This window comes from Barbus barbus (genome assembly GCF_936440315.1).
Source record: "Barbus barbus genome assembly, chromosome: 40".
NCBI classification, from domain to species: Eukaryota; Metazoa; Chordata; class Actinopteri; order Cypriniformes; family Cyprinidae; genus Barbus; species Barbus barbus.
Window position 1 is genome coordinate 11190729 of NC_136718.1, and position 12832 is coordinate 11203560.

The window sequence follows — 12832 nt, forward strand, 5'->3', positions numbered from 1 at the left end:
ATTTAGAATGTACTGTGTGGGGGACTTTTATTTTGGAAAACTAACAAGGAACAGTCGCAGTCGGTGATCTCACGTGTTCACTGGCTTTTGTTTTGAATAATATACTAATGATCAAATACAATAATTTACAATACTGAAATCTCGTTAACACACATGCTTGCATACAACGTTAATCGGTAAACAAAAACAAGTGTTACTTCGTCTTTTAATGTGTTACCTAAATATGTTGTGTAAGGTCTTAGCGAGTTAGCTAACAGACATCGGAACAAGTCATAGGGGTCATGAAGTAAGTTACAGCACGTAATTTGAAATGCTCCTTTCTCTTAGTCAAATCAGTTTATAAGACTAAAATGGCTCTCAGATTACCTCTGGTTGGAGCTTTACGTTATATCGACTCCAGACCGAGTCTCGTTATTGCACAGCGACTCTTCTCTCAAAAGAGAGGACAAGGATCTTCTGACACTATAAGGGTGAGAACACACTTCTCTCTTAGATCCTTAAACTAATTTATGCGCAGGATAGTCTAATATTTTGCACGCATACTGTATGTAGCCTGGAGTCTACATTCTTGAGAATATATATCTTTAAGGCAGCCCAGTGAGCTTTCCACCCAGGCATCCTTATAAGCAGTGTGTATCATGTTCATTTTGTGTCATAGGTGCTGTATGATGGAGAATGCCCAATATGTGTGAAAGAAATTAGCGTTCTTCAGTTTCTTCAGAAAAACAGAGCAGATAAAGTAGATTTTGTGGACATCTCACTGCCAGAGTATGACGGGAGCAAATATGAAGGAGTCAGTTATGAGATGGCAATGGAGGAAATGACAGTGATTGATGAGAAGAACAAGGTGAGAGATTTTTATTTTATATATTTATTTAGTGGAAAGTCACAAGAGCATTTAAGAAGTCCACACAACATGAAGATCTGTCATAATTTACTCACCCTCATTTAGAATAATTTGGGGAACTTAAACTAGTTGTTTATGAGACTTGTTATAGCCCTTGCATATCGTTGCTCTTTTGTTGATTTTTAATTTCTTCCATTATCCTCATTTGTAAGTCGCTTTGGATAAAAGCGTCTGCTAAATAACTGTGTATGTAGTTACCAACATTTTTTTTCATGATTTCTCATTGGTTTTTCTCAGTCTAAAACATTCAGAAACACCTTATAATATATATATATATATATATATATATATATATATATATATAATTGATTATTCCTCAATGTGACACTTTGTTCTTCTGAGGGCAGATTCATCGTGGAGTTCCAGCGTTCACAGTGATGTACAGGGCAGTGGGTTTGGGTTGGCTTGGCACGTTCATCTCTCTCCCACTGTTCAGGCCTATAATGGAGCGAGCCTATGGGGTGTTTGCAAGAAACAGACTGAAGTGGACCGGCAGAGAGGACTGCACCACTGGACGCTGTGCTAAAAAATAGTCATAAGGGATAGAGAGCTTTAAAACGGACTTTCCAGCTCAATGGATGTATTACTAGTAACAGCTGTTATGTGTTTAGATTATTACATTTAATATTTAAGAGTCTGAATATAACTGTAATGTCAATATATGCACAGAATAAATGATCTTTTATTAAGATCTACAACTTAAAAAAAAAAAAAAAAACACGCACTGTGATATATGTATATACAATAAGTTACTCATACACCAGGGAAATAACACCAGTGTTGACACTTTGAACAGCTCTGAGGGATTTTTTTCTAAATTTAGAAGCCTCCTGACTGGTCATCAACTGTTAAGATGTGGAGGGACAGATTGTCCTTTAATGAGAAATGGTCAGAGGTTTGGTCAGTAGTCCCTTTAAACCAACCAATAGGATTTAAACTTCAGAGTAGGGTGGGATTAAAAACCACAACAGAAACAAGTGTAAACACCACAGGAAGTAATCCAAAAGAAAAAAGCAATATAAGTGTTTGGAAGGAAAGTCAGCATTTATTATTCACCTTGAAGTCAAGTTCAGGAATAAAAGAGAGAGGTAAGACATAACTAGTTTATTTGAAATCTACAAGTGACCCTCAAGGTTAAGTGTGCTTTGCTGAATTGGACTTAACTTGACCTTCTGTTTTAGTGAAGAATAAAATATGTTTTTTTTTTAATGTTACAAGTTGTAATCATTACTTAAGCTGCAGACTGTAAACATTTACACTCTTTCCCCTACAGAATTACAACAGATAGTGTGTATGTATCTCTGATTTGTTTTATTCATTAAAATATTTATTGCTTCTTAATAACATTTTTTTGTATACAAATATAGACCTCATTTTATTACTAGTGCATTTATCATTTTTGCTGAATATGGGTCTGAGAATAGATACTGAAGTTCGTGTAGCATTTACATACTCGGTGTCAAAACAACTGAGAATTTAAATGCTACACAAAATTCAGTACCTATTCTCAGACACATATTCAGCAAAAAGGATAAATGCACTAGTAAAAAAAATTTTTATTAAAAAATAAACTGATGAACTTTATGATATACATTAAGGTCAGCCTTGTCACAATACATTAACAACCTGTTAATATTTTACATGTTGGAACAAATTACAAAAGAGAAAGCAGTCACTGGTGAATTTTTACTATGTCTGGCATCTTGTTGATTCACTGTGCCTAAGCACGTGGGTATGGGCATGTTGTGGAACTGTCTGTACACAATGTGACACAAAGATCACAACAAAAACAAAAGAGGCAAATAGCTGCGCTTCTCTGCTGTCTGCCATGTGACCAACTGGCAACTATAAATATGTACCGGAGGTTCATGGAAGTACTTAATGGGGTATTTTTCTGACCTTCAGTCGACACCTCGGTGTCCTATTTCTTAGTTCTGAGCATAGTCACCCTTATTCACAGAATGGCTTATAAAATCCACTGCAAAATCCCTAAAGAGATAAATAAAGGCTTAATTAAAATTGGCTAATTAAAAAATCATGGCTTTTTATGAATTGAATTGGCTCACTTTTTTCTGCCATTATTTCGGTGTAATCTCATAAATGTCATTTATTAGAGGATTTGCTTATGAATTACTATTGATAAAATAGCATAAGTCCAAACTCCAAAGCAATTAAATATGGAGGATTTGCGCTTCCATATTAATAAATATTAAACTTGTCAATTAATAAATCATGAAAATTCTGTAAATGGATAACAAAAGTTACATTTGTCCATAGGGCATGGATGTATTTTTGACATTTATTTACACCTGATTTATTCATACATTGCGAAATGTAATTATTTAATTTAAATAGTTTATATATATATATATATATATATATATATATAAAACACAAGTATACAACTCCTCCATAACTGACCAGGAGGGGGCGTACAAACATAAATCAACACTGTTTTACATTATTAAACATAATGATCTTCATTATTTTTCAAATTTTTGGGAATAAATAAAAAGAACTGACTTCTCTCTTAATTATACACCATAAGAACAGATATTATGAATAAGAATCTATTCTCGTGCTGAATTTTTGTTTGCCTTCTTTGTATTTGTAGACATATTCCATGATCCTGATTCTGCTGTCAATGCTCATTCAGTCCTCATTCAGATCATCTGCTTGGTCTCTGTTGTTGTTGGTACTTCACTGATGGCTTGGTACCTCGACAAAACCCGGGTCACTCACCTAGGCTCAAAGCGGCTCCGGTTACTGTACAAGATGACGTATCTACTCACAAACATCAGAAATGTTTCTCACCTTGTCAGGAGGCCTCGTAGGTCATGTCAGAGTATCTGCTCCTCTCAGTCTACCAGGAGAATCCCTCTCAAATCTTGTAGATCAAAGAAGACTATCAGACTTTTTGGAGCAATTAGCAGTAATATGAAATATGAGAATGTATTGGGCCTTCAGGTGTATCGATTATACTCGACCTCTAGTAGAGAGACGTTCAAAGCAGAAGCTCCCATTGGAGTTTACCAGCACAGCAGGACTACTTTTCGGCTGCACTTACTTGGACTGAGATTAGGAGAGTCTTTCAATTATCTCTCCAGACACATAAACTTGTACTTTAAGCAGAAACAGGTATCTGTGGTAGATTATGGGCAAGGTGGACTGATGTCTGCAGTGCAGGAACCGCTAACCAGAACATCAAGAAGAGTTCAGAGAGAGAGACGCACTGGAGAGTCCGGAGCTTTTATAGGCACACCTGCCATTGAACAGGTCTATGAAACTTCCTCACATCAACCTTTGACCTCAGCCTATCCTGGACTACAGTTGTTCCACATCAGTTCCTTGGCAAACAGATTTGGGGAGAGTTACAGCTATGTGGCCAATCACATTAACTCTGCATTCTCTAGAAATCCAGCAAAAGAAATTCATATGGAGGTATCACCAGATGATGGGCTCAAAAGGTCTAGAAGCAGAAAGCGAAGAGTTATTGGTAATAAAAGTGTGCAAACTCAGCTAAACATTAGTATAGGTACAAGACCAGAGATTGATAACAATGTATCTAGTTCCTGGGATGAAGGATATCTCCACTTTGCCCGTCACATCAATCGATACTTTGGAGCAAAAGTAGCAGATACTGTTGAGAAATCACCACATACTGAGACGAACACTCTGAAGACTTCAGTCTCCCTGGACACTCTGCACAAACCTAAAGATCCACTTCTTCAGCCCAAATCCGGCTTGTTTCACATGAGCAGCCTCACCACACGCTTCGGGGAAAATTACACTTACATGGCCAACCACATCAACCGGTACTTTAAAGGATCTGCAGCCTCAGAGAATGAGGAGATGGATGGAGAGTTAAACCTTTACATAGGTTCACATAAGTACACTGTGATCCAAGAAAAAACAGTGTCCTTTTTTGAGTGTCTGTTGAAACCCTCAACTATACCTGGGTTTGTGGGCAGCTACCTGGGAATGGGCTCTTCCAGGCATAGTGCCCAGACCACAACTGTATCAAGGACCCCAGAGGAAATTCTGGATAAAACAGTGAGTCTTGCTGACGTTGGCATGACCAGAAATCATAATTAATTTTATCAGACACGCCTATTCAAGCATGTTGGCAATTGAATTTTGGAACTAGAATGAGTTTCATTGTGTGAATGACATCTAGGAGTACTGATATACTTTTTTTTTTCCATTGGTCCATGTGCTAGGGATGCACAATATAGGAACCAACCATATCAGTTACCTGATGATATAAGAGATTTTTAAATGATTATTATGATTGTTAATATAATAACACTTACATTTTTTTGTTTGTTTTTTGCAAATCCCCAGATTTATATACATTTTTCATACTGTACATTATAATGTTGTGATGCCTAAATTCACTTTGTAGCATTTAAAATTATGGATTTAAGTTTTTAGTGTTTTACTTTTGCAGTGAATCTACTTTGAAGCCAATGAAATTGATTAATTATAGCAGGAAATCTGTTTTCTAGGTTTTAAGGAGGAGGAATGCAGATGAGATGACTAGAGTTCTACTGAAGAGACTGGAAAAGGCTAAAGTACCGTCATCTATCACTTCCTGTGTGGAGGAGCTGAACGCTCACCTCATTCAGCACCCAGCATGCAAGGCTGTGGTGTGGCAGGTAAATCACTCAATCCCTTCACCAAATATATACCTCTCTATGTTACTGTAGAAATTCAGAATTTTCGGTTCATTTCTTTGATTAAATATAGGAAAAAGCTGCACTGCAGCTGCTTAGACGTCGCCGTACCATTTGGATGAATGAAAAACTTCAAGAAGCCATCAGGGAAACTCTCGCTCTGATTGGTTATGTGGATCCGGCCAGAGGTTGCGGGGTCAGGGTGCTTTCCATTGATGGAGGCGGAACCAAGTAGGAAACACCCCATTTAATCAACAGTTTATGCCTGTAAAACTGGGCAAATATGATCCAATACATCTTCCAAAAAAGCTTTTTAAGGATGCTGATTATCTGTGAACAATTTACAGAATAAAGTCAAATATTTTTGTCCTTCATATAAACAAACATGTTTATGCCTAGATGGCTTTTTACTAAAAGTTGTTTTGTGTATTACAGGGGGTTAGTTCCACTACAAGTGCTAAAACAGCTGGAGGCTCAAACAGGAAAAAGAGTGTATCAGCTCTTTGACTATATATGTGGAGTCAGCACTGGTAATTATGCATGACAAAACTTGTACAATTCTAAAAATACAGTCCCCTCCAAAAGTATTGAAACAGTAAAGACGAAATTGCTCTGTTGGCTGTGGAGTCAAGACATTTGCAAATATGATTAAAAGATGAATATTAGACAAAACAAATTTTATTATTAGCCGTTTCAACACATACATGTTTTACCAAATAAAAAGAACAGCACTTTTAGAGTTCATCCCACTCATTGATGTGAGCATAAGTATTGGGACAGTTGAACATAAGGCAGATATAAAAGATTAAAAGCTATTATATTTGGTATATATTATTATATTTATTATATTTGGTTTTGATTGCTTCTTATGTCCTCATTTGTAAGTCGCTTTGGATAAAAGCGTCTGCTAAATGACTAAATAAATAAATAAATAAATAAATATTATTTAGTTACAGATCCCTTGCACACAATCACAGCAGTGAGTCTGTGGCCCATAGACATCACCAGACTCTTGATCTCATCCTTTGAAAGACATTTCCCAGCCTTTAATGCAGCCAATTCCAATTGTTGCTTGTTTTGGGGAGTTTCTGCCTTTACTCTCCTCTTCAGCTGGTGAAATTCATGTTCAGTCGGATTTAAATCTGGAGATTGACTTGGGCAATCTAAGACTTTCCATTTCTTTGCCCCTATAAATTCTGGCAGGGTGTATTGGGTCATTGTCCTGATGCAATATGAAGCACTTCCCAATGAATCTGGTGGCATTTTCTTGAATATTGGTAGGGAAGATGGTTTTGTACCCTTCCAAATTCATTCTGCTCCTGTCATCATACATTAAGTCATCAGTAAAGTTGGGAGGGCCTGTTCCAGAGACAGCCATGCATGCCCATGCCATGACACCACCTCCACCATGCTTTACAGATGAGGCTTGGGATCATTTGCAGTTCCCTTTTTTTCTCCACATTTTTGCTTTCCCATCATTGGTCCAAAACTCTTCTGGCTCACATTTGTGCTTTTTTGCAAACTCTAATCTTGCCTTTCTATTTTTGGTGCTGGTCAGAGGTTTACATCTTGCTGTGTAGCATCTGTAATTCTGTGTCAAAGTCTCCTGAGGACAGTAGATTGTCAGAGCATCACCCCAGCTTTCTGGAAGTTGTTGGTGATTTTACAGACACGTCTTTTAGGGTTCATTTTCACAGCTTTTATTATTTGTCTGTCATCAACTACTGTTGTTTTCTCAGCCGATCAGGTAGTTTTTGGTTGCTGGTGTCGCTGGTGGTTTCCAAACTCTTTATTTCTCCATGCCCTTTGTTTTTGCTATAGCTCTAATTGACTTCCTCTTTTCTTTTAGCATCCAAATTGCTTGCTTTTCTCTCAAAGTCAGCTCCCTCATCTTCATCCTGGTTTGTGTGTGTCATCATCGAATGCAAGATTCAGAATACGTAATAGATATAACTGATACAACACATTCCCTGCTTTTAATATCTGAAGAATTAATGCAACAGGACACAGCGGATCACTTAGAAAGACCTGTGAGGCAACTGTTTCAGTACTTATGCTCACATCAGATAGAGCGATGAAACTCAAAAAGTGCTGATCTTCTTAGCTGGTAAAACATCTATGTGTTGAATCACCCAATAATAAAATGTGACATTCTGTAGTTTTGTCTCATATTAATCTTTTAATCATATTTGTAAATTTCTTGACTCCACACCCAGCAGAGCAATTTTGTCTTTACTGTTCCAATACTTTTGGAGGGCACTGTATATACATGAACATTCTAAAGTTTGGGGTCAGCAAGATTTAATTTTTTTTTGTTACAAAATATTTCTGATTTACATAAATGCTGTTCTTTTGATTTATCAAAGAAACCTGGAAAAAATGTATTATGATTTCCACAAAAATATTCAGCAGCACAAACACTGATAATAACAAGACATGTTTCTTGATTAGCATATTAGAATGGTTTCTGAAGGATAATGTGACTGAGTAATGATGCTAAAAATTTCACAATATATTTCACAATATTGCTGTTTTTACTGCATATATGAATAAATGCAGCCTTGGTGAGCACAAGTGAATGCATAATTTACTGCACTTGGGTCTCAATCACCTTGTCTGGGTTCATTTTGCAATAATGACCAGCTTACTCTATATTTGTTACATAACATACCTATATATTATATAATGTACTTTTTGTCTCTGTGTACAGGAGCAGTTCTGGCTTTCATGTTGGGTCTAGCTCGTATCTCTTTAGATGAATGTGAAGAGCTGTATCATCGTTTCGGGACAGATGTTTTTCAACAAAACCCCCTGGTTGGTACTGTGAAGATGGGCTGGACGCACTCCTACTATAACACAGAAACATGGGAAATGATCTTAAGGTTGGATTTACACAGTAGAAAACTATACTGTATTAATGCCAGTGTTGCTTTCTTAACTCTTAACTATTCCTGCATGTTCATCATAGACAGAAGATGGGGGAGGAGATTTTAATTAAAACAGCCAGAGATCAGCTGAGCCCAAAGGTCAATCAAAAATAGCATCTGGCTTTTTTAAACACACTTTTTAAAATCCAGATTTTCGTGATCTCCTGACTGCTGTTCTCTTCTCACACAGGTGTCTGCTGTAAGTGCCGTAGTAAACTGGGGAAAAAGTCCAAAAGCATTTATCTTCCGCAACTATAACCATGCTCCAGGACGACTGAGCCGCTATGCCGGAGGATCAGGATACCGGCTGTGGCAGGCTGTCCGGGCCTCATCTGCTGCTCCAGGATATTTCCAGGAGTTCCCTCTTCATGGCGACATACACCAGGTCAGAACAGTCCATTTTAGACAGCTAGTAAATTTGAGGACTCAAAATATACTTGTATCCAGACCTTCTTTCCTTTATTTTTTCTCCAGGATGGTGGTCTTATCCTCAATAACCCCTGTGCTCTGGCTGTCCATGAAAGCCGACTGCTGTGGCCCAGCCAACCCTTCCAGTGTGTGCTGTCACTGGGAACTGGTCGCTATGATAACGCTAGAAGAGGGCCTGCCACCTCCACAAGTCTGAGAGCCAAAATCAGCAATCTGATCTGCAGCGCCACCGATACTGAGGGTTAGTCTGATATCCCTATAAGAAGCATTTCACATTTACTAATATTACAAATAATAATTTCACAATTATTGTGTTCAATATACAATTTACAGTTTAATAATTTAAAAAAGTTATCTTTCGTGGGTTGATCTTACCATAATGAGCACAATTTTACAATTAATAATATAGACTATTATACAATTATTAATATACTATTAATAATTAATACAGAGAATACTTTTACAATAAGTAATTGTGTATAATACACACATTGTAATTATTGAATAATTTAAAAAATATTTTGTGGCTCTCATGGTGAAATAATTACTTTGGATAAAAGCATATGTTAATTGAATACATTTATATTTAATTTCAGAATATAATTCTAAAAATAAAGCTAAAACGTTTATTAGAAAAAAAAAATGTCATTTATTTTTGATTCTATGTACATTTTGTACATAGATGCTGTTTGGCATACACTTGCAAAGAATATTTTTTAAATTATTACTTGTACACAATTTACAATGATCTAATAATTAAAAAAAAAACTTTCTCTTTTGTGGCTTAATCTTAAAATAATTACTTCAGATTGAAACAAAACGTTTAGTTGGATAAATGTATGTTTTCCTGAATTTAATTGTTAAAATAAAAAAGCTCAAATTAAAAAAAAATAAAAATAAAAATAAAAAAAAAATATATATATATATATATATATACATACACTATGTGCATTTATATATATATATATATATATATATATATATATATATATATATATTATATATTGAGGTTCATTCAAACATATTGTTCATACTGCCATTTTCAGGTGTTCACACTCTATTGGATGACCTCTTATCACCGAATGTGTATTTCCGCTTTAACCCAATGCTGAGCTCAAACGTGACGCTGGATGAAAGCAGGCCTGAAGTGCTTCATCAGCTGCAGAAAGACACACAGCTGTACCTGGACCGGAACCGACCCAAACTGGAACGCCTGTGTGAAGTGCTGATGAAAGAACGCTCAGCAATCTGGAAAACACGGGATTGGATCGGTGGGAAAGCGTGGGAGCTGCAGCAGCGCTGGGCTTGAGTGGACTTTACACAGTGCTGCCAAGAATTCAGTTGAATGTATGCAATTATCTGGATGGGAACTATAATACAAGAACATCGTTAAATTATGAAGATATGTCCTTACTGGTTGCACAAGATTGTGAACGGCTGTGTTTTGACAAGTTACAAATCATGTTAGAGAAGTTTCAAATCAAATACACAGCCATTTTAGACTGAATGTATTGAGCAAAAAATTCTGTATGAATGTCAAATATATATAGACTGATGTATTTATGTATTTATTTCTGTTTTAATTTCTCAGATTTATGAAATGAAATAAAACTAAGAGCACTACTTCTATATAATCACTAGTTTATGTTTTATATATATATATATATATAACAGATGATGTAAAGTATAATTAAAAATTCTGGTATTTTTAATACTTTAACCGTGAAGTTCAGACTATAGAAATAATGGGAAAATGGTGGAAATGCAGTGGTTTTGACATTTTAAATGTCATGGGATTGATTTTTAAAACAAAACAAAAACCTATGGATATTCTCTACTAGTCCCATTATAAAGATGACAGAAAATACCATACACAGAGACAAATTATGGCAGTGTGATCATTTCCTTAAAATATACAATATGGTATATTGGAGTCTCTAATCATGGTGATTTTAGTGATGTTTTCCATGCTTAAATTAACCAAACATAGTCATCGCTCATGTGACTAGCGCTGACTGGGACATCAGTCAAGAGCACTGTTTGTTATTTTGGACAGTTGTGCAAATTTGTCCCTCTGAGAAGTTATTTTACTTCAACCTCTGCTTGAAACTGCAAACAACTGGTGGATTTTTTTATCACAGGATTTTTGACAGACTGTCATGTCTTAGGAGACAAAACATGGACAAAGAGCGAAATAATTATGCTTTTGTAAATTGAAAACAGACACAGGATCCTCCATCTGCACTGAACACTGAAGCAACTGAAATATCAATTTGGGTAAGTTTCAGAATATTACATACAGTATATGATTTATTTATTAATTTAAATATATTTAATAAATTTATATTTATTACATATTTTATATATATTTTTTATATTCAAAGTTTTCTATCTAGCTTATATATCTGGTATTGCAATCGAGTTCCACCATAACTGGCTGTAAAACAGTGTGATGTCACTGTTGGTTAAACAATGTTTGTTTCATTATAATGTCATCCTCCGTTCTGACTTCAGCTGAGAGTTGTGAGTCAGCTGCTTCATCTGAATTACACTTGTCATTGAAGACAGTGACAACAACACAAACAAATATAAACCGACTTATGATCCTGTGGAAGAGACTGTTAGTAGTTATGAATATAAACATAAAGAATTGTGCATGGGAAAAAATGGCTAACTGTAAAATGAGTTTACATTCATTCTATTTTGCTTTTAGACCACTCACTAACTGTGAAATATCAATATCTTTCAACTGAGTTTGGCTCTTTATGGCTTTGCTAATGTAATGCAAAATAAGATCAAATAAAGACTTTTAAATGGTATTAAAAACACTGATTATTAATCGGCATATGAAACAAAATGTGCTATCTTGCAGTTTATGGTTGTATAGTTATACAGTTATGTTTATATTTCAATTCAACATCTCATGACAGGTTAACCAGCAGATGTTCTTCCAAACAAGCTGTAGTGCCACTTTAAGTCTGAACTGATAAAGCTCTCAGAGTTATTCTGTCTGAACAGAGCCAGCTTACTGTGTTCGTGTGGACAGAGGTTTCATTGTCCCGTCTCTGGAGGAAGCGGTTCATTCAGGCTCGTGTCCTGCGCTGTACAGTTTGGTGCATGGCACTGCAGCGCTGCTGATGTCATACGCACCCCTGAGGATACTGAAGCGCTGAGGAACATGACCACAATTAGATCATGCTTATGTCTCTCTTCACTAAGTGAGCTGACTCAAGAACTTTTTTGTTCTTTCATCGTATTAGCTCATCTGTGGAGTGTACAGTAAGACCGTGCTGGCATATTGTACTTTATGCGTCCCTGGATGCCTGAGCCGATGTGGGCTGGGAATGTGTTTCAGTGGTTGAGATCCTGTTTCCACCCACATCTTCTCTCCTGAGTCAAGCTCTGCCCTCTTGGACGTTGTTGTGACAAGGAGTTCATTCACCTGTCTCTGTTTTTGACCATGATCATTTATGTTAACTAAGTTTAAAGCTTTATAGAGTTAAAGTGGATATTTAAAGTATGCAAAAGAGTAGCAGTTTATTAAAGCTGATTTAAATCTCTTAGATGCAGTCACGAGTCACATGACCGCATTTTAATTTTCACTGCGAAACAAACATTTCATTCATTATGAGTTAGCTTAGTTTTTCAGGACTAAACAATGAGACCCACACATTGATGTCATAATCAAAAAGAATGCAACATATCTTTCAGCTGAGTTTGGCTATTTATGGCCTATGTAAATATAACAAGATAATTCATAAAAGGTCAGATAATAAAATAAATACTTGTATTCTTGAATCACTATTTGTACAATAAAACCTTTGCCACTAGTCTATAACTAACATGATATTTTGCTTTTTTTGGACACAAGAGAGAGAGAGAGAGACAGAGAG

General features: G+C 36.0%; 2 protein-coding genes across 2 annotated transcripts; both read left to right on the forward strand.

Moving 5' to 3' along the window:
• The first annotated feature begins 22 nt into the window (after positions 1-22).
• On the forward strand, positions 23-2246 carry LOC306859517 (uncharacterized protein). Its single transcript, XM_079400575.1, has 3 exons — positions 23-470; positions 659-847; positions 1255-2246. The coding sequence occupies exons 1-3, from the start codon at positions 351-353 to the stop codon at positions 1438-1440; spliced, it is 495 nt and encodes a 164-aa protein (XP_079256701.1). The 5' UTR covers positions 23-350; the 3' UTR covers positions 1441-2246.
• Positions 1761-10572, forward strand: LOC306859516 (calcium-independent phospholipase A2-gamma-like; the record flags this gene model as incomplete). The annotated part of the gene is made up of 10 exons (XM_079400574.1): positions 1761-1995; positions 3522-4960; positions 5416-5565; positions 5657-5814; positions 6019-6113; positions 8294-8465; positions 8552-8609; positions 8701-8895; positions 8985-9180; positions 9986-10572. The coding sequence occupies 10 exons, from the start codon at positions 1761-1763 to the stop codon at positions 10246-10248; spliced, it is 2961 nt and encodes a 986-aa protein (XP_079256700.1). The 3' UTR covers positions 10249-10572.
• Positions 10573-12832: the final 2260 nt, after the last annotated feature.

Coding starts and splice junctions, on each gene's coding strand:
- LOC306859517 (XM_079400575.1), top strand. CDS start 351: ATGGCTCTCAGATTACCTCTGGTTGGAGCTTTACGTTATATCGACTCC. Junction 471..658: donor GATCTTCTGACACTATAAGG/GTGAGAACACAC, acceptor TTTGTGTCATAG/GTGCTGTATGATGGAGAATG. Junction 848..1,254: donor TGATTGATGAGAAGAACAAG/GTGAGAGATTTT, acceptor TTCTGAGGGCAG/ATTCATCGTGGAGTTCCAGC.